Here is a 21,354-nt window from a genome sequence, read left to right as displayed (position 1 = left end):
CTATTCAATATATAATTATACTGTATTATGAATAATTGCGATTAGTCGATTATGTAATAATTGTGAAAGGCCAATGGTTGGCCAAGGCCTGGTTGATCATATTATTTTCACCCACTTCCTCAGCTCGCCTTTCCTTTCCCATCCCTCCATCCCAGAAAGATTGGCGGAAAGATTGTGACTCATATGATCTAATGCTTGTAGAACTGAGAGTATTCATTAAAGGGTTATATATGGAATTCATTGTGTGTGTGTGTGTGTGTGTGTGTGTGTGAGACGCGCATGCTTGTGCGTGCGTGCGTGCGTGGGTACTTGCCCATTCATCTTGATGCCATGCTGTGCTCATAGATGTGAGAGCGCTGCTCCAGAATAATTGGCTGCCTCAACCCATCATTGTACATGTGTGTAGGAACAAGGGCCAAGGTGGTGGCCCCAGATGGCAACAGCGAGGAGTTTGACATCTTGGCTAGGGTACTTCATGGGGACACCCTAGCTCCCTTCGTCTTCGTCATAGTCCTGGGCTACACGTTAAGGAAGGCCATCAGTGGAGGAGAGCAGGATCTTGGCTTCACCATAACACCAAGGATGTGGAGACGACACCCCGCCCACAGTAGTCCTGACAGATCTGGACTACACAGACGACATCAGCCTGCTCTCTGACCGCATGGAACAAGGTCAGGAGCTCCTGAACAGAGTCAGAGTGTGCCAAGGTTGGCCTTCAGGCTGATTGTCAAGAAAACTGAAGTTATAACATCCCATCAGAGCATGTCAGAGGAGGCTCTGACAACAACAGGAGGCACTGCTCTGAAGGAATTCAAAGACTTCAAACCTGGGCTCATGGTCAACTCAATGGAGAAAGATATTAAAGTGAGAAAGTCATTTGCATGGAGGGCCCTAAACGGCATGGCCAGTGTATGGAACTCCAACCTCCCCCTCAAACCAAACTCAGCTTCTTCTAAGCAGTGAATGCTGGACCCTGAAGCCAAACCTGCAGAAGTCTCTAGACGGGTGCTAAACCAGAATGCTGCGTGCCATACTTAACATCAGCAAGAGTACAACATGTTACCAACAAGAATCTGTAGGATGATATGCCAAGGGTGAGCCAGAAAATAGCAGCCAGGAGAATGAGACTAGCCAGCAAACTAGTGCTGTGGGAACCAACACACCGGCACCGGTCACGAGGATGTCCAATTAAAGGGCCACTTCACCCCTTTTGCAACCAGATCTTATTTTAATGATGCTTGGGAGACAAGAAACACTTTCCTGGGGTTTTTATGAGTATTTGTATTTTTAGTCCAGTATTTCAAAGTGTCCATGGACTCCATTATGTCATGGACACTGCATGGCCACTTCCTTCCTGGACTACAATTCCCATAATGCTTTGGTGCACTGCTCCTCCTTGTGGATAGGGAGAGGGCTGTCTTACTGAGACAACATATAGTCCAGGAAGTAAGTGAGCCCAGTGTCCACCATGACATCATGGACTCCATGAACACTTTGAAATACTAAAATATCTAAAAACACATATTACCCACATAAAAACCACAGGAAAGTGTTTATTGTCTCCCAAACATCATTAAGATAAGATCTGGTTGCAAACGGAGTGAAGTGTCCCTTTAACATATGTGGATGTACTCAAGAAAGACGCAGGAGCGCAAAGCACCAACGAACTGGCCAGATGTATTGAGAACCGGGATGACTGGAAGCATCGATGGAGGGATAGAGAGAAATAAAGGACTGATACCAATAATCAAAATAAATAATATAATAGGGCCAAAATAGGCCATAATTATTCAATACTTTCAACTTTTTTCTTAATTAGCAGAAATAGCCAATCCATGCTAGCTGGATCGGCTATTTCTGCGTTTGTTTTGGTTTGCATATTTTCTAAAGTTTTCAACATGGAATTATCTGAAATAATTGCATTAGGTAATGTAATGTAATAATTGTGACAGGCCTTGTACACAGTGTTAAAATGTACACACACACCTGCAAATGCACTTGTATTTTGCATACTGTACATGGGAAAGTGTATGGTGTGCAGGTGTGTGTGTGTGTGTGTGTATATAATATGTGCATAACCATAAATGTGTGCACAAATTACCATAAATACACACATTATTACCACTGGCTGTGTGTATTAGCAGTGTAGCGTGCATGCGAATGTGCCTGGCTGTTGTCTAGCATTAGCCTTGGGTTAACATAATAATACGTTGAGTCATCCGTCCCAGCTCTCTCCTCCGTTGCAGCTGTCCAACCAAGTGCTAATTAACACCTCTGGAATGCCAGACCTCAAGGGCACCTGGGTAACAGGGGGGGCTCCAGCTCACTATTTCATATCTTGACAGGATGCTATTGCACAAAATGTCAGGAAGACTGAGAGAATGCCCATTAGAAAATCCTCATGTTATCAATGCGTTTGTAATCAGAAGTTGTATTCTTCTTCTCCTCCTCCTCCTCCTCAAAACATTAATTTATCATTTTATTTGAGGGAAAGGTTTCATCTGGATCCCGAGGTATTCTGATTTCGCATTTCCTTTTTTTTCTCCATTAGGCCTGTGGTTCAACATGGACTTCTTAATAACTTTAACTCGCCTAATGCTAATTGAATTGTTTGACTCTGGAAACAATTAAGTGAGCTATCATTGTGTGTGTGTGTGTGTGTGTGTGTGTGTGTGTGTGTGTGTGTGTGTGTGTGTGTGCGCTGGCTAGGCGACTAGACGGGTCGAGCTTGTATAGCTATAGACGAAACGGGTCTCATGGTCGCAGCTTACGCATTTCCTGTAGCTGACTCGACATAGCTGCGGGGTTTAAACCCTCACCAGGCACACCTCTTCTACTTTATACTTCATACTTTAAATGCTTAGTGAGGTATAAAGTACAGCAGCTATGTGTTCATAAAACAGAAAGATTGGGTATTGGGTAAGAATATTGGGTAAGAAAAGAAGCAGCCATAAACTAAACAGGTTCATCTCGATGTTCTGGGCATCTTTGTAATGTTAGTGTTAGTAAAAAGCAGGTAAAAGAGTAACGTTTGAGGCAGTCACTCTACCGTTCACTGTAGTAGAAGAAGTGCGCCTGGTGAGGGTTTAAACCCCGCAGCTATGTCGAGTCCGCCTACAGGAAATACGTAAGCTGCGACCATGAGACCCGTTTCTGAATTCTATACTAGTATACTAAATAGCTTGACATTAAAGGGATATTTCACTTTCAAAAAAACGTTTGGTCATTTTATCGTCTACTCAGGCCTGCCCTCCAGGCTCACGTGAACACACCAGAAAGTTTTTAAGTTGATTCAATATTTCAATGTTTGATATTAATGTATAGCTAACCGGCCCCCTTCCTACACAAACCCATTGTAACTTCATTTTAACCATAAATAAATGAAAAAAGTAATTGAAGAAACACGGGCACCTCACATATTAGAAGGACAATATCAGTCACCAGATACATCATACAAGGACGGGTGATTTCGATAAATCTATCATGATTAAAATGGAGTTTGAAGTTATAATGGGTTTGAATAGTAAGGGGCGGGCAGGCTGGGCAGCTACAATGAATATCAATTATCTAAATACTGAATCGAGCAACTTCAAAACTGTCTGGGGTGTTCACAAAAGCCTGAGTAGATGATAAAATGACCAAAAGGTTTTTTGAAAGTGAAATATCCCTTTAAGAGACCATCTTAAGTGCAATTCAGAATAAAATTAATGTAGTATAAAGTTCTTGTCCTGTCCTCTTCTGGTTTGTCACTACTATGACTGTATCAATTGAGACTATACAGTGCTTTCAAAAATGTATATGAGGAGGGTGCAGTGAATTTAACTCGGTTCTGGAATATACAGCCAGCAACACACACACACACACACACACACACACACACACACACACACACACACACACACACACACGTCTGGTTTGACAGACAGGTAGTGTGTGCCGGCTGGGTGGTGTGTGACAATCTGGTTGAAGTATACCTTTGGTACGCCGACAGTGGCGGCGGGCCCGGGAGAACAATAACGCGACACGAGACAGTATCACGCTAAAGGTTACATACAGGAAAATATATAGAGCTGGATCCCAACTGACGTGACCACAAGATATCAGACATAATAACATGCCTACTGCAGCAAGGCTGACCTTGCTGTCCCCGAGATGTCTCTCGTAGCCTAACTATCAAAGTATGCTACAGTTCAGGCAGTACACAATACATAACAAGTACACTGTGCTCTCACGTACAAGTACACAGCCATGGGCGATCAGATTATAACAGTGACTATAGTGAGTATCAGGTCAATATCATGTCTAGTATCAAATGCTTTTAAGTGAAAGTGGTTAAGTGTGTTTGTTAGTTTTATAAATATTTAACAAGAGCTTGTGACTAAATAGTAACTACATTGGATTCATTGGAACATGGGCTGAAGGTTTGCTTGTGAACCACATACCTATCCTGATCCACAGACATAACAGAAAGAAAATATATCCCACACCCCACTGCCACTGGTAGATGACAAAAAATACAAGAACATTCAGCGAAAATATCTGATCTACAAGCTTGTGCTATTTTCTGTGAGATATTTAGTGTAGAGTGAAAAGAGGAGTGCGCCTATAGACCTCTGTGGAACTCCAGTCAACGAAGTAGGCTCTATAGGATTTGAGTGCTTAACATATTGTTTCAGCCAATGCCTTCATCTTGGTCTTGAGACCATGCGTATTGTGTGTGTTACCTTTTACTTGCTTAAGCATACACTTAAAAATACAAAATGTGTTTCAGCTTGCCATAGCAGTGTTGATTTCTATATGTGTAATTATGTATCTACTGTATATCTGTATCTGCTGTGTGCTTGCGTGTTGGGGACCACGAGCAGCTTTGTGCAGAGTATTTGAAAGTCTCAAATTGTGATGAACAAACAAAAAATCCGGTCAAACACCCATGAGGACAGCCAATCCCCCACCTCACTGCAAATGTGTGTGCATGCCGTATGTGTAATGACTCTCAGTTCTTTGGCCTTCAGTTTCTTGTTCTCCTGAGCCATTCGTCCTCCCCTCCGCTGTCCTTAGTGTGCATGTGTGTGAGTGTTCTAGAACAAAGGCTGCATCCACCTTCATGCAGGACTAGTTCCAGTGAAAACATCATCTCTCAATATTGCACTTTGGCACTCTGGTAAGAGCATCTGCTAAATTGTAAATAATCTCTCCTGGTGGTGAAAAGCAAAAGGATGACTTGCTTATTATCTCGCTCTCTTACTTGGTGCAGAAGAAATCAGCAAGTGGTTATCAGAAAATTAATAATCTCAAAGGTCAATCTCAAAAAGTAACAAGGATACCCACTTTTAAGCTCTTGAAATAGTAGCTGAGTAGCTGTTCAACTTAATAAACTAGTTAGGTTGATCCTTAAAACAAACTGCATATTGGGGTGCCGTTGCTTAAACAAACATTATGTTGTAATTTATGTTGTATAAGATGATAAGAGCCCCTCACTTCAGACGGGTGTGATTTTTTAAACAACATTTTTCATATAGTCTTGGCTACCACATCACAAACAAAGGACCACAATGGAAATGAATTCTTGAGTTGGGTTAACAATGTGAAGTAGATGAAGAATAGTAGTAGTAGTAGTAGCGGCCTTCAGTCTCGAGAGACCATGGCACAAGCACCCCCTTCACATCATAACCATCTATTGTACCATGTGTTGAAAAACCCATTTTATCTTGTCATTGTCTCACCCTGGCATTTGATTGTCCTTGGTTCGGCCATGTAGAAAGTTTCCTCACATTGATTTTTTTTCTCTTCCCGTGTTCCGTTTCAGTGTCTCATTACCGGCCACCTTGACCTGCCCCTCTCTTGTGGTGGTGTTGCACCCTTACCAAAAGTATGATAATACTTTGCCTAATCAATTGCCTAATCAATTTTTTGCCCCTCCTATAAAGCTTTTGACCCCACACGTCTCAATATTTGCCATTGACAATGAAAGGAGAAATTAGGTCAAATGTCCACCAAATATGACGTAAATTCGTGGCAACAGGATACAGGCATTCTGATTGGCCAGTATGAGATGTGTTATGGCTGAATTTCTGACACTAAACGCATGAGACATCAACTTCCCTTGTAGATCTTTATTTGACGTGCACTCAGTATACACGGATGCCACTGGCTCGCAGGCCGGTCCTCCCAAGAAGCATAACATAACAATCACAGAGTTATACCTTATATACAGTCTTAGTCCCACCCACAAGGCGGACCAGAATGAGAGCAGACAGGATGGGGAGGTGAATACGCAAAGGACCATTTGTTTACACACAAAGGAAGAGGAAGAGGGGGGGGGGGGGGGGGGGGGGGGGAACTTGCTCTCCCAACATGGACAGGAAGAGACGGGGGTTGTGAGGTGGAGCTGTGGAGAGGATCTAAGTGACAACCGCCAAATGTTGCCTCTCACAGGATGTCAGGTTGTCTAGACGAACCTAGTGTATTCAATGAGCTTCAAATGAGCTTTGATGATGGAAATTCCTCGTCAAATCCTTCCTCTTGTTAATTAAAACAACAGCTTAATTAAACAATAATTTGAATTTTCCATCAATATCAAAATAATACATCATAATACATTTGAACAAAATACATTGTAAGCATGGTTTAAGCAGCTGCGTCAATGCGATTTTTTTGTTGAACTTTGTGCATGTTGTCGTGAAGTTCAGTCCTCGTTCTCGAGCAGCTTCACATAACTTCAATTACAAGTCAACTTGTAATTGTAGCAATACATAACTTCAAGTCAACTTGTAATTGTAGCAATACTTTCCATAAAGTTATGTGCAGTGTCTATGTCTATGTCTATGTTTTTTTTTTAGACTGATAAAAAATCACTGATGTGCACTCAATCACTAGCTCATTTATCACTTACATGGAGACTATATATTTTGACTAATAAGAAAATCCTGTAGGCTTAACAATCCAAATCTTATCTAATTTACAAAGGATCCAAGAAATCCCTAAAAATGATACTAATACAGTACCCTGTTGATTTAGCACGGCAAACTATAACATAACAAATAGCCCAGAGAACATCATATATTCCAAACAATATTTTCTTTCCAGGTATTGCATTAGCTTTTTTTAGCAACAAACTGGCATGCTGCAGGTGTCGATTTTCACACCTTACACCTACCTACCTTAACTGAAGGAAAGAAGTTAACATGGTATAGACATTATTTTCCATTTCATCCTATGAGTCAGGTCATCTTCGGTGTGCCTGATTTTGGTTAGGAGATTTTGTACTTGGTAATGTTATTTTCTATATAACACAATTTACACAATACAATTGTTTTAACAACACAGATCAATCCCACTGCCTCTCACTGTTTTGACAGCTGCAATGGGACACTTTTCCCCCTGGCTGCATCGGCGGCCATCTTCTGATAGGGGTGTGTGTGTGTGTGTGTGTTGTTGAGGCGGTGGGCAAGTCACATGCTGCTACTTTTTAGCAGACTTCCGAAAAGTGTCTTTCCATTTCCATTTCACCTTCTTTTTCTTCCCATCGGGATCGGAAAATAAAGGCATCTTTCTGGCCTTAGATTTAAGGAATGGAGGCGTGAACCTCTCCCTTCCTGCCAACTCTGACAGTGCGTGCAAAAACTTACGGAACGCAACTGCCGGTACTTTGGTGATCTCCTCCTTCACTGGCCGGCCCGCCGGAACCCCCTCTGGGCGCATGAGTGTGCACTCCTCTCCCACCGCCTGTCGAACGAGCAGATTCTTGACACCCTCGACGTCCGTCGCTGCTTTGACGATTAGGGTTGTGTAGGTAGGCTCCAGGGCCTCCGAAGGAGATGTCCCCTTGTTCTCAACGTCTGTCGCTGGCTTGTCTCCGGTCCCGAACTGCTCAGCAGGAGCCTCCGTCTTTGTAGTCAGGAGCCTTCCTGCGCTGTGCACAGGAGATGTCCCCTTGTCGTTGACGTCTGTCGCTGGCTGCTCTGCTCCTGCTGGTTTTGGTTCCGTTCTCCCCACCTCGATGTCAGACGATTTCCTCTTGGTTGAAGGCTGTGGACCGTCCACGTGGGCTCCTGCAGGCACCGTCTCCTCTCCGTCTGGGCATTGACTGGCTTGTATGTAGCCCAGGTCGAGAGTCAGTGCCTGCTGTGAAGACAAAGGAGATTTCTGAGGAGCCAGTGGTCTGCTCTGTGTCCTTGGAAGTTCTTCTATATGATTTCCCAGTTGTCTCTTCCTCCATCCACACTGAAAATACTTTTTTGTGGCGGTCAGATTTGTCTTTACTGACTTTTTCTTACTAATTTTCTTCTCATATTTTGCAACCATCTCTTTCTTTTCTGTGGCCGCCGGGGCACTTTTTTTGTTTCCCATATTGAAATACTGTCTCTGGCAAGCACGGTTCTTTGGCTGCGACGTCTCTGGCAAGCACGGTTCTTTGGCTGCGTCTCTGGCAAGCACGGTTCTTTGGCTGCGACGTCTCTGGCAAGCACGGTTCTTTGGCTGCGACTTCTCTTAATGCAACACGGTTCTGCGTCTCTGGCAAGCACGGTTCTTTGGCTGCGTCTCTGGCAAGCACGGTTCTTTGGCTGCGTCTCTGGCAAGCACGGTTCTTTGGCTGCGTCTCTGGCAAGCACGGTTCTTTGGCTGCGTCTCTGGCAAGCACGGTTCTTCGGCTGCGACTTAACAAGGTCTCTCTTTTCTCTTTTTTTTTTTTTTTTTTTTTTTTTTTTTTTTTTCAAAATATGAGAATTAGCACTTAATCTGGAAGGTTCTCACCGTTTCAGTGTAGCCACAGGTTTTTTTTTAAATCCTGGCGTTTTGAACTCCGTAGATTCAGCATTTGACTCTTCTGTAGATCTGTTCGTTTGTTGAAATCAGTCAGTTTTGATCTTTCGGAGTTTTTAGACGACAACAGGATCCCACTTCTCGACACCAAATGTTATGGCTGAATTTCTGACACTAAACGCATGAGACATCAACTTCCCTTGTAGATCTTTATTTGACGTGCACTCAGTATACACGGATGCCACTGGCTCGCAGGCCGGTCCTCCCAAGAAGCATAACATAACAATCACAGAGTTATACCTTATATACAGTCTTAGTCCCACCCACAAGGCGGACCAGAATGAGAGCAGACAGGATGGGGAGGTGAATACGCAAAGGACCATTTGTTTACACACAAAGGAAGAGGAAGAGGGGGGGGGGGGGGGGGGGGGGGGAACTTGCTCTCCCAACATGGACAGGAAGAGACGGGGGTTGTGAGGTGGAGCTGTGGAGAGGATCTAAGTGACAACCGCCAAATGTTGCCTCTCACAGGATGTCAGGTTGTCTAGACGAACCTAGTGTATTCAATGAGCTTCAAATGAGCTTTGATGATGGAAATTCCTCGTCAGATGATGCATGATGAAATGATGTACGATGAGTGAGCGCCCCTCACTTCACACAGTTGTGATTTTTTATTTACTGTATGTGACCCAAGACCATGAGCACAAACATAAATAACAAAAAACGATAGAATACAACATAGCTGAATACAACACAAATATTACTTAAACAAAAGGAACAACATTCTTTAAAAAAGGCATCTAATTTACAAATATATTTTGGCTTATCTGATTGTAATAACATAATTAATTAAAGCCATTGAGCATCTTCCAATAAAGCTTCAGACAGTGACCATTTAGCTCTTCCGTCATACTCCTGGGGTTCCACCTATATGAGCATTCCTCCATAACTCTCTCTCTCTCTCCAGCTGTGTGCCTGGTGCTAGGTTGTATGATCTACCCTGATGTCTCTCTCTCTCTCTCTCTCTCTCCAGCTGTGTGCCTGGTGCTAGGTTGTATGATCTACCCTGATGTCTCTCTCTCTCTCTCTCTCCAGCTGTGTGCCTGGTGCTAGGTTGTATGATCTTCCCTGATGGCTGGGATGCAGAGGTTATTCGGGACATGTGCGGCGAGGAGACGGGGAAGTACACTCTGGGAAACTGCTCGGTGCGCTGGGCTTACATCCTGGCCATCATCGGCATCTTGGATGCCCTCATCCTCTCCTTCCTGGCCTTTGTGCTGGGCAACCGGCAGAACGAGGAGCTCCTCCAGGCGGAGCTTAAGGCCATGGCTGAGAACAAAGGTGAGACACACGTCACAAACTATGCTTTAGGACCTCTAAAGTCTAAACTAATTAAAACAACTGCAAATTAGTTTCAAAGCTGAGCTGCTGTTTACGCTGTTATTGGGGCAAGGAAGACGATGCTAAAGTAAAACATAAGAAATATAGCATGATGGAAGAACGACCATTTGGGACTAAAAGCTAAAATCACACATGCATGCAAGCACACACAAGTTCCATCGCTCCATTGGCTCCTGGTTGCTGCCCACACAGAGTACAAAACACTGATGCTGGCCTACAAAGCAACCAAAAGGTATGGCACCCCATTATCTTCAAAGTCTGATCCAACCCTAAGGCGAAACTTATGTAACTTAGATAGCATTTTATGTAGACAACTAGACATAGCACCTTATAGTGTATACTCATACAGTAGTTTCATTGTACAGATATTCTACTGTTAGTCGGAGTTGGTCCTTAGCTTGCTCCTTGATGACTATGTGTAGTTCTCGCATACTGTAAATCACTCTGGATTAAGAGCATCTGCAAAATTCCTAAATTGTAAATTGTAAGTTCTCAGCCATTAAGGTTCCTGACCTAGACTAACAGCTAGAGGTAATTTTCCAAGTCACAAATGCAAAACTGGTTGGCTGTAGACACATGTAGACCCAGAGTGTAGTGCCATATTGATGGGGTATATCCTATTTTAAACATACTGTGAATATATACAGTAAAGAAAATCACCTCAATGCTGTGTGGCATTGGAGTCAATCTCTGATCCGGTTTCATCTTCCAGGTTTTCCGCCACTGTGGTTTTCACCATCGATTCTCTGTCCGTTCATGAAATATTGATTGATTCAGGATGCAGTTCTGCAATTTCATCCTTTCAGCTACTGTATGTAATATCATCCTGTACCGGTCCATTTTTGCTCTCTCAGTGTTAACAGAGAAGAAAAGTGTTAAAGTGACATCATGATGCGTGGTGTTGCAGCATCATCAAAGTAGGCAAAGACTTGAAGAGTGTTAAGATCCCCCATTCTTTCATATCCCTCTTATTCTATTGAGGAAGTTTCCATGGTTACGTGTCAGATTCCAGCAGGATACGTCTGCAGTTTCCTCTGAAGCCCGATTTATACTCTGTCGCACAATGGTGTCGCACGTCGAAAATAGCCACACACGCTTATAAGATGCCTCACGGATGCAATGAAATGTGAGCTTGTAGGTCCGCTATTTTCTGCACGCGAAACACCATTGTGCGAAGAAGTATAAGCCAGGCATCACTCGCCGCTCTCTCTTTCCGTCTGTCTGTTCTCCCAGTTCAGTGATTCCACACTTCCACAGCTGTGCCTTCTGTTGCTCCGTCTCTTTTCTCTCTCGTGCTCTCCCTCACTTTATCTCGGAAATGAACTATTTCAATGTTCCTCCACTCGCTGACCTCTGCCTCCCAAACCCTCTTCTCTTTTCAACCTTCCCTTCAGCCAGGCTTATCTCCCTTCCTGTATCCATCTTTCTCACTCTCTCTGGATGGCATTCTTTTTTAACTATTAGTGAGTGAGTAAAGGAACTATATTAGTTGGACCAGGAAGCAGAGAGGAGAGATGAGGTACATTGGAAAAGGTAGAAGACAGTCTTTGGTGATGGAGGGATGGTTGGATGGAGGGAGAGTCTGCAGTGAAATAGGATCCAGATGGGGTCCATATGCAGAGAGAAGCCCACAGGAGGATGCGAAGAAGAGAGGCCTAAACATACAGAGACAGTGGTGTAAAGTACACTTACTCAAGTACTGTAATTAAGTACAGTTTTGAGGTATTCGTACTTTACTTGAGTATTTCCAATTGCCAGTACTTTTACTTCTACCCCACTACATCTCAGAGGCAAATGTTGTACTTTTACTCCACTACATTTATTTGAAAACTTTAGTCACTAGTTACTTTGTAGATTCTGATTATTATCACAAAACATACCGTAACTACCTATGATACATTTCAGCCATTTGAAAATAGAAGATCTACAAACTCACAATGTGACGCATCGCGACACATTGTGAGCTTGAAATGGGACATTCTGCATAGTGAGTACTTTAAGTACATTTTGATGCAAATACTTTTGTACTTTTACTCAAGTACATTTTTAATTTCCAGACTTTACTTGTAACGGAGTACCGTTCTACATTGCAGAACTGATTACTTTTACTCAAGTAAAACAATAGAGTACCTTTTCCACCACTTCTGCATACAGGATGGAGGGTGTGTTACAGGGTCTGTGCTGTGACTGCATACAGGATGGAGGGTGTGTTACAGGGTCTGTGCTGTGAGGGTGTGTTACAGGGTCTGTGCTGTGAGGGTGTGTTACAGGGTCTGTGCTGTGACTGCCTTCGGATCGCAGTTGCATCAGTAAACAGACCGGGTGGATGCGTGCCAGAAACTCAGATGCTGCCATTTGTTTTTGCTGTGATTGTGTGCATCATCTCCCCGCCAAACACACCCAACGCCCCCTTTGGCTTTTTAAATAAACCTTATCCCTTCCAGTCCACTTGATTCACCTTCCCGAGAGAGTCTACTTATATTCATTAATTTATAGCTCCGACATCAAGCGTGGCAGGAAAGGCTGTCACCAGATGAAACGTACCATATCTTCCAACACACATCATACAGATGCCCTGAACCCTGTGTGCTCCATGTTTAACAAGAATGCCTCATTTCCCGCGAGCTTGCTCGTTTATTGTCTGAAAGCTGCTTAGTGGAATTCATTAACTTTATGTCCAACCGTTGCCGACACACATTAGTCCTGCTGGTTATCCTTTCAGGGTTAATTACAGTACGTTAGTGTATGGCAATGACCCCCCCAGGGGTCCAGGGAGATGGTAGGCAGTTGTAATATAGGAGTCAGGTGTTACTGCAGTCAACAATGCCACTTGAAATGACTTGTGGTAGGCTACAACTACAAGTCATTTTCAATGGAAGCCAGTGACATGAAGCTACAAACTGAGCAAGAAAACCTACAAAATATGTCCCGTTTGTTTACTCATCATGTGGAGTACACACAACCATGTTAACTCTTTTTTTTAATGTAATTTGTGATTTTGTACCTCATCTCAGCTCCCGACATGTTAACGTTTCGGGCGAAAGAAAAAAAAAAGCTAATAATAGCCGATCGTTACAATGGCCGGAAAACAGGAAATAAACATGAGCAAAAATAGAAGAATCCCCCTGGCAGGGCTTGTACTCTCTGCCACCTAGTGTGGCACAGAAAGTTAAGCTGCAAGACAAGCCACAGACAAATTACACATGGATTTACAAACGGATAATGGAATGGATATTTGCATTCTGGACAACGACTAAACCCATATTTGTTCCGTTTTCTTCACAGATTTTGCAGTTTCCAGTTCCACTTCCAGGGTAAGTTCCTAATCCTATCATGGATTGAGTGTTTATCATGTGGTGTGTGGTCTTGTGGCTGTGAGATACCGTATGTGTTGTGTTGTAGAAATGTATACTAGTGTGTGGATGTATGTGCATGCATGTTAGGATACGCATTCTCACTTCCACTTGTCTTATTATTTCAACACCAATTCCCACCACCAGGAATGCAATTCGGACTGTGCCGAGTCTGCCGAAACAGGGTTCATAAGCATGGTCCTGTCGGAACTCGAACATTCTATATATGTTTTTAATTTGGTTTCAAAGTTTGTCTGAAGAGAAGTGATAGGGTTTGGCTGAGATTGCTGTGAATAAAACATTGTAATAATAAGTGGTGTAACATATTACATTAGAATGCCTGGGGCAGAATGTTCTCCCAAAGGAACGAGGCTTAGCGAGAATGGAAGGGAGACGTCAGATAAATGAATGGCTCTCATGGAGCAGTCTGTCTGGCGTGTACCCAGGGGGTGTGTGTGTGTGTGTGACAATATTGTCGGGGAGGTGTCACTGTATCGCTTACGCAGTGGTGTGCACAGACATTTAGAGGGGCAGGTGCTCAAAGGAAAAAAGGGCACCTTGTGCAGCATGTGGAACCGGTCGGTTGCCTTAATAGTGTGAGATTTATAGATTTTGGGGAATAAATAATATATTAGAAGCTTTTTATCAAGAATTGATCAATGTCCACATACTGCACAGTGTACACTATTAAAAAAAACAAAGGGGTACATTGCTGTCCAGAGGGCAAAGGGCAGGTGCTCTAGCACCACCTAGTGTCTATCTGTGCACCCCACTGCGCTTATGACAGTCAGTCACTCATATTTGATACAGTCCGTTTCTAGCGAAAATGTAACTAATTCGCAGTCAGTTGATTCTTCATATCCATATGAGTGAAATCGCCGGGATGATTTGTTTATTTTTCAAACAGTTCTTATATGAGGCGATCTAAGATCCCCCTTTGGGGATCATAATACAACCCGTGGAATAGCGCCCTCTAGCGATATTGATTGTCAGACTTACTTTGGTGCTCTATTAATACACCACATAATATTTTCCCTTATGTATTAAATGTCTTTGTCAGATTTATTTGTATTGCTTAGCCAATCTACAAGATAAAAAAAATAGATGATTTACAAGCTCGCAACATGTTACGATGTGATGTAATGCGTTGTGAGCATATAGATTTGTCAGGGACTTCAGGTTGAAAGTGGTTAAAATGAAAACTATATATATATATATATATATATATATATATATATATATATATTTATATATATATATATATATATATATTCTTATTTTTTTCGTGAGAGAAAGAACACTCAGTAGTGCTAGTGCTACATTATTTGTTCTGTATCTCACAAAATATATGAGGTGGTTCCCATCACCAAAGTGCATGCAGTTGGTGCGAATCGACACCTGGTGCCTAATTTATTTGCACACAGAAGGGTTCCGCTCTGAAGTCCATGTCTAGGTCTGTGTGTGTGCGCACTATGGCTAGAAGGCTAGTGATTTATGTACAGCAGAGGTGAGCAAATTACACTGCTCAGTAGTCTGCTCACACAACAGAGGACATTTACTGCTAGGCTCGCCATTTTCTACTCCCTAACACCCACCTAGTCAATGTGAATGGAAGTCATGGTTTTCACAGTGCTGGAGGGAATTCATTCAGAACCAAAGCAATATAAACGTACGAAAAAGACTGAAAGTTAATTCAGCTTTGCCAGTTGCTTTCGGATCTATTATGAAGAACTGCGTCCCTATGGGGTATAGCCTATGTCCTAATAGGGGAACATTTGTCGTAAATAGGCAAACATTGGGGAAAAATAGCAGACAAGCTCACAACACGACACATTGTGAGTGATCGGCTATTTTCTGCAAGGACATTTGAAGGGAAAAAAGTGGTTAAATGCCACAATCAATAGCTCACTATGTAAAACACAAAGAATGCTGTGGACATTTTCTGTGTTATTTGTAAGTGTACAAACTCTCAAAGTTAAATGAACCCTCAGGATTTTACAGTGTACATGGTGCAAACAGACTACGGGACCTTTTATCTTCCTTTAAGAAAACTACAGTGCCTTAGGCATCGTCAATCTTCAAAGAGGCCTCTTAGCTAAGCATCTAACACTTTATTCTCTATCCCCTTATAGCTACACCTTGGCTCTACTCTACAAATGCACGGAGTAAGAACAAACAGCCTCCCCCATTTGTTAATGCACCTCAACCTTTGTGCATGTGTGACCCTTGCATGCACTGGAACCTTTTACGGTTTCTGAATATAAGATTTGAGTCGTCCAGATGTGCAATGTCATCCCTTAATTTCTGTTTCATAAAACCCGCAAAAACATTGAAAAACAAGGGGAAAAAAGGAGATCCTTTTACAGTCAGTGGCATTCATAATCACAGATTTAAGTATTAATAATTGTGTTGTGTTATTCTCTAGGTGTTAACTTACAGTGTACAGGCATAGACATCTTCTGTAGTTAACAGTGAACCATATCATCCATATTTTGAGGTTAAAATAACAGATCTAACAGCAACGGGGAAATGGAGGGCCTATAAACTCTTGGAGGACTGTGGTCAACTAAAAGTTCATGCTTGGATACAGAAACAACTAAACTAGAGACAACTAGATGTAAAGCAGGGGTTCTCAGCCTGGGGGTCGGGAGGGACCCCACATGATTTTGGTGGGGTCCCCAGATGACAGTGAAGTGACAATAAATAAATGTATTAATACCTACAATAAAAAAAGAAAGAAAGAAAAGACTGTTAATGCATCGAAAGTATAATGAACAAACTTGACTATACAAACTGGTCAAACATTGGCCAAATTGTAAAATTATATAAGAAAGAGGACAACATTGTGAAAATAGCTGCTCTACAAGCTCACAACGCCTTGCATTGCGAGGCGTTGTGAGCTTGTAGATCGGCTATTTTCACAACAAAATATAATGGCTCAACCAGTGATGTAAAGAGTTACCACTGGTGCGGTCCTTTAAAACCAGCCAGTGAAGAATTTGTGGAAGAACAATGCTGCCTCCAAACAACCATTCCATTTCCAAACACTTGTTTTTCTTCTTCCAAGTTCTAAACATAAAGCATGACACACAAAGACACAAATTCCAAAGACCCACAGACTTTTTCCAAGTGATAAGTTGTTTCTCATAGATCCATGGTCACACAATAAGGAAAGCCACCAATTACAGTAATGGCCTCCTGAGAGAGGTCTACAGCATCCTGCTTCTGGGCATGAAGCCCAACCTCCGTGTAAACACTGTCAGGGTTGACGGGGAGCTGAGGATGTTGGGGGAAGGGGGCGACAATAGCCGATGCCAATTTCACATTCCAGGTGGTGTCTCGGACACCCAGGTCGTCTGTTCTCTAAGGTGAGAAAATGCGATGACTTAATTCTGCCTGCGCCACAGAGGCCCTTCTTCTGGTCAAGACAGATTTGACACCTGCTCGGTGTGAGATAGAGAGAGGCAGAAGCTGGGCAGACCCATAAATAGATTAATAACACTGTAATCGCCTACTAGTCCCCCTCCCCTCCATCACCTACTCCCTCCGCCCCTGGCTCCCCTCCAAACCCCTATTGATTCACTTTTGGCTTAATCCGATTTTCATTAAATTGGCTGTCGTGGTGGATGAGTCATCACAATGTGCTACAGCTATTAATATCCCCACCACACAGACTGTAGGCTCGTCCCCACGCCCCCTCACAAACAGGAAGTTCATACAGAAGCAGCTGTGACTGGGTTAACAACAGAGGCTTAGAAAATCACACTGCCGCCCGCTTAATTGAGTCGCTGGTCGAAATAGTCCTCATTATGACGCTATAGGGTTGGGCAATATGACTTCAAATCAATATCACGGTTATTTCAAACGTTTGCCTCCATTACGATTAATGAACGATTGTCGTTTTAAATAGTGAAAATAGCAGATCTACAAGCTCACCGTTTATAAGGCATTATAGACATGGAAAGCAAAGCAAGTGTTACCAAATTATTTTGTGTTGATTTGTTGACAAGACTTTTATTTTTAAATGAACAAAGAAACCTGCTTCTTCTGATGTTTCCGATTATCCTACAGTACAGATTAAGTCCATTTATTGGCTTTAAATAGAAGTTAGGAACTGGTTCTATTTATATATAAATAACAATAAAGCTACCTTGTGCTTTGAGGAGCACATTTTTCTAGTTATATTGTGTTTTGTCTACTTTTTAAGTAAAGGTGAGTACTCCTTCCACTCAGAGAACTAGCCTGCGACACAAAACAAATTGAACAAAATGTTGTTTCTTGGGATTGGGTCTGTAAATGTCAAAGAAGATGTATTGAGGTGTGACCTTTCAAGTCTATTACATTAGTATGTTTTCCCCCCCATTGTTTGTTCTTAGTCCTTTTTATATTCCACATCTTATGCCAGCTCACAATGACTCATATGTCAGGGCCCACTAATGCCCGATTCACACTTTGTTACACGATGTGCCACGTCACGTGTCCAAAATAGCTGACCTACAAGCTCAAAACATGATGCATTGTCGTGAGTTTGTAGGTCTGCTATTTTCGGTGCGCAACTCATGTGACGGATCATAAATGCGCTCTGCTTCATCTATATAGGCCTACATCATTGGATGCTGTCGTCTGTCGAAAATAGCAGATCTACAAGCTCACAATGGCACGACATACATCCTATGACGATGTATAAGTCAGGCTTAAACATTGCCTCATTCAATTACTGACAGACAGAGGCAATTAATGGCAAATGCTGCGTACACTACACACACACACACACACACACACACACACACACAAATCCTCAATGTTCATGTAACTCTGAGAGTGCAAACATGGACCGTTTTCTGCACTCCCGTAATTAAAAGAACCCATTTTACTGTAGGTGTGCTCCACATCGTTTTAATGCATCATACACTACAGAGGTCGATGTTTGACATCATCCGTTACTAAAAACACAATGTAAAGCTAAACTGAACAATGTCAACGCTTTGAGCCTCCTCTCTCTTGTCTTCCCCCTGGCCTGACACAGCAAACTCCTATGGCCTAATTAGCTAATAATAAGCCTTTATACTACAAAGTATAATGTTATGGAGAAAAGAACTGTGGCACATTGTTAGCTTGAAAATCTGTTTTATATCAGATCTTCAGCAAGGAACACCATTGTGCGGTGGAGTTTAACGGTATCAGGTTAAACTAAAGCCCTAGCTCTCATCGTGGGATCCGGGGACCCAGACATAGGCACAGGCATCCTTGAGGGAGTTACAGGGGGTATCCAGTTGGTCCTTTGCGGGTCTGTAACTCAGAGAGTCCAGAAATGGAACCAAATGGTCCTGGTGTTAAGTTAGGATGTTGGAGATTGGGGTCGCAGAGATAAAGCTGGTATGGCCTAATGCATATCAAACTGGGGGTCCTTAATAATCAGTGAATTAAAAGAACACTTTGTCTTTAGATTCTGCTGATATGTGCCCTGATGCTCCCCTTGCTGCATGCGACTGCCCTCTAGCCTGGGTAAACACCTCCCCCTTGCTGCATGTGACTGCCCTGCTCCTCCACTCATATCTGTGGTTGGCATTAAAGTGATAGCCTAACAATGCTGGTACAATGTTTCACCTCTTCTTCTCTCGCACTCTTTGTCTTCCAGATTGAACTCCGGGACCCAAAGGATCCGAGGTTTGGCGCGCAACGGTTCCACTGAGATTATCAGCCCTTTTCATCTGTATCCTGCCTCATCCTCCTCTGCTACTTTAGCCCCCAACCCAGACCCCACACAGTGCAAATCCTCAGTGTTCATTTAAACTTTTGTAACACAGAGACTCAAATAAACGCTCCAGATTTTAACGTGGAGTTACCCTGCTAAGCTTTTCAGGTCCTTGATTTGGGCTCTTAGGTGAGTCCAGCAGACTGGAACATACTACTAAGTCTATAGGACTGACGTGGAACATATTAACAGAGAGAAGCTATATGTCCATTTGAAGAGAAAGGACACCTTATGATCAGATTATTATTATTTTTTAAATAAAACTCTGGGATAAAAAAAAGAAACGTAATTCACGGCATACAGTGTTATCCTGTAACATGTGAATGTTGTTTTTACAATGATGCTGAAGTTATTGACGAGGATGATTAAAGTTTGCAAAAAAGAGGCATATTCTATGAAAATATACAGTAGTTGGTTACATATTTGAGTGGTGCAACCACTCCAAGGAACAGCAATGTCCGTGTCCGCCTAACTATGTGACGTTAACCTATGAGCACGAGTATGACTATTAGTACCAGTAGGGGCGCTGTTCTGTTGTGCCAGAAACAGAGAGAGAGATAGTGCTGCAATGTTGCCTGCTAATGAGAGAGAGAGAGAGAGAGAGAGAGAGAGAGAGAGAGAGAGAGAGACACAGAGACAGAAGAGGGGGGGGGGGGGGGGGGGGAGTTGCACCACTCAGTTCACACTGGTGTGATTTTTTATTCACGAGCAAACAAGCAATTGCCAGCTTTAAATAAGAGTCACTACAAAGTGCATATACGTAAAAGCACACAAGGTGCTACTTCTGAAATAATACAAATGAATAAATTAATATTTTATATTTCTTTGTATAAATATGATGAGGTCTGACGTGAACCACAAAGGGAAAACTGAGATGTGTGTACTGATCACTGTATATTTCACGTTTCTATGGAGACAGGGTTTAAAAAAGGACTCCAAGCTTTTCTTGCCTGACATAACATGTGATTGCAAACCCGTTTTGTTTTTGGAAACTGGTATTTTCAAAATATTTTACTGTGCTTAGTTTGGACAGCTCCGTCAAGTCGTTACTGCCACAACATGGGGGAGATCTATGGTTCTGAACCTGTGGGCCGTGAGGATACTGCAACTTGCACTTATTTGGGGCCCACTTGCAAACTGCGAGTGGGCCTTCAATAATTGGCCAACGTCAACGTCAAGACATTAATGTAAAAAATAAATCGTGGTCATGGTATGTTTTCTTTAAATAGGCACTAGGAACTGCCATTGGTCCAAGGAGGACACAATCGGTTGATTGTCGGCTGCCATGTTAAGTGGTCAGATAGGTGGGCAGTGAACAATTCTGAGGTGTTCTAGTGGGCCCTGATGGCTGGAAACCAACTCATTACTTTTGCATTTCATTAGATTTAAATATAATTACCCTTTTAAAACTATGTTGTTCTATTTTGTTAGTATGCCCCGCCACCAGGAAAGGCCCTGCATGCTGCATCTATCTCAGGCTCAGTGACAATGAGTGAAGTGATGCTCAGTCCAACAGGGTGGGGGGGAAAGCAGACATGTTCTCTTTAACTTCAGCCCTGTACTTGGTTGTAAAACGAATAGTGAATATATCCGATCTACAAGCTCACAATGTGACAGCTCACAATATGACAGCTCACAATGTGACAGCTCACAATGTGACAGCTCACAATGTGAAGCATTGTGAGCTTGTAGACTTGCTATTTTTGAACGTTTTGAACAACTTGCCTATAAATGACATGCCCAAAATAGCAGGAAGAAATTGGTTAAGAGGACAGACAGTACTATTCATCAGCACCAGAAGCCTTCTTCCCACATTTACTTCTCAAACCAAATAGGACCGGTTTCTTTTCGAAAACCAAGGGGTATCATGTTTGATGTCGGCATTACGCAGATTTTAACATAGAAAGAAATGTATACTAGTAGCTGTTTTTGTTCTCTTTTTCTTAAAGAAGAATCTGCTTTTTACAGATTGCATCTTTGTATCTTCTCAAATTTGCAGATCAGCAATCTCAGGATGAAGCAACAAGTAGTTAGATTACGGACTGCAGCTGGGTTTCTCGAAAAGCCTCTTGAAACCGAAAT

The 21,354-nt window shown here is 42.5% G+C and overlaps 1 protein-coding gene across 1 annotated transcript in view; it reads left to right on the top strand.

Annotated features, from left to right (window-relative positions):
• lhfpl4a (LHFPL tetraspan subfamily member 4a) overlaps positions 1-19,561 on the top strand; it is a 39,077-nt gene extending 19,516 nt beyond the window's left edge. Inside the window, exons 2-5 of the mRNA XM_080781285.1 lie at positions 9,859-10,104; positions 13,450-13,478; positions 15,650-15,682; positions 19,156-19,561. Of these exons, the coding sequence (XP_080637411.1) occupies positions 9,859-10,104; positions 13,450-13,478; positions 15,650-15,682; positions 19,156-19,209 (362 nt within the window). The 3' untranslated portion in view covers positions 19,210-19,561. The remainder of the gene's footprint in view (positions 1-9,858; positions 10,105-13,449; positions 13,479-15,649; positions 15,683-19,155) is intronic.
• The last annotated feature ends 1,793 nt before the right edge of the window (positions 19,562-21,354 follow it).

This window comes from Protomyctophum bolini (genome assembly GCF_963924005.1).
Source record: "Protomyctophum bolini genome assembly, chromosome: 2".
NCBI lineage: Eukaryota > Metazoa > Chordata > Actinopteri > Myctophiformes > Myctophidae > Protomyctophum > Protomyctophum bolini.
This window is presented reverse-complemented; position numbering and strand designations above follow the sequence as displayed.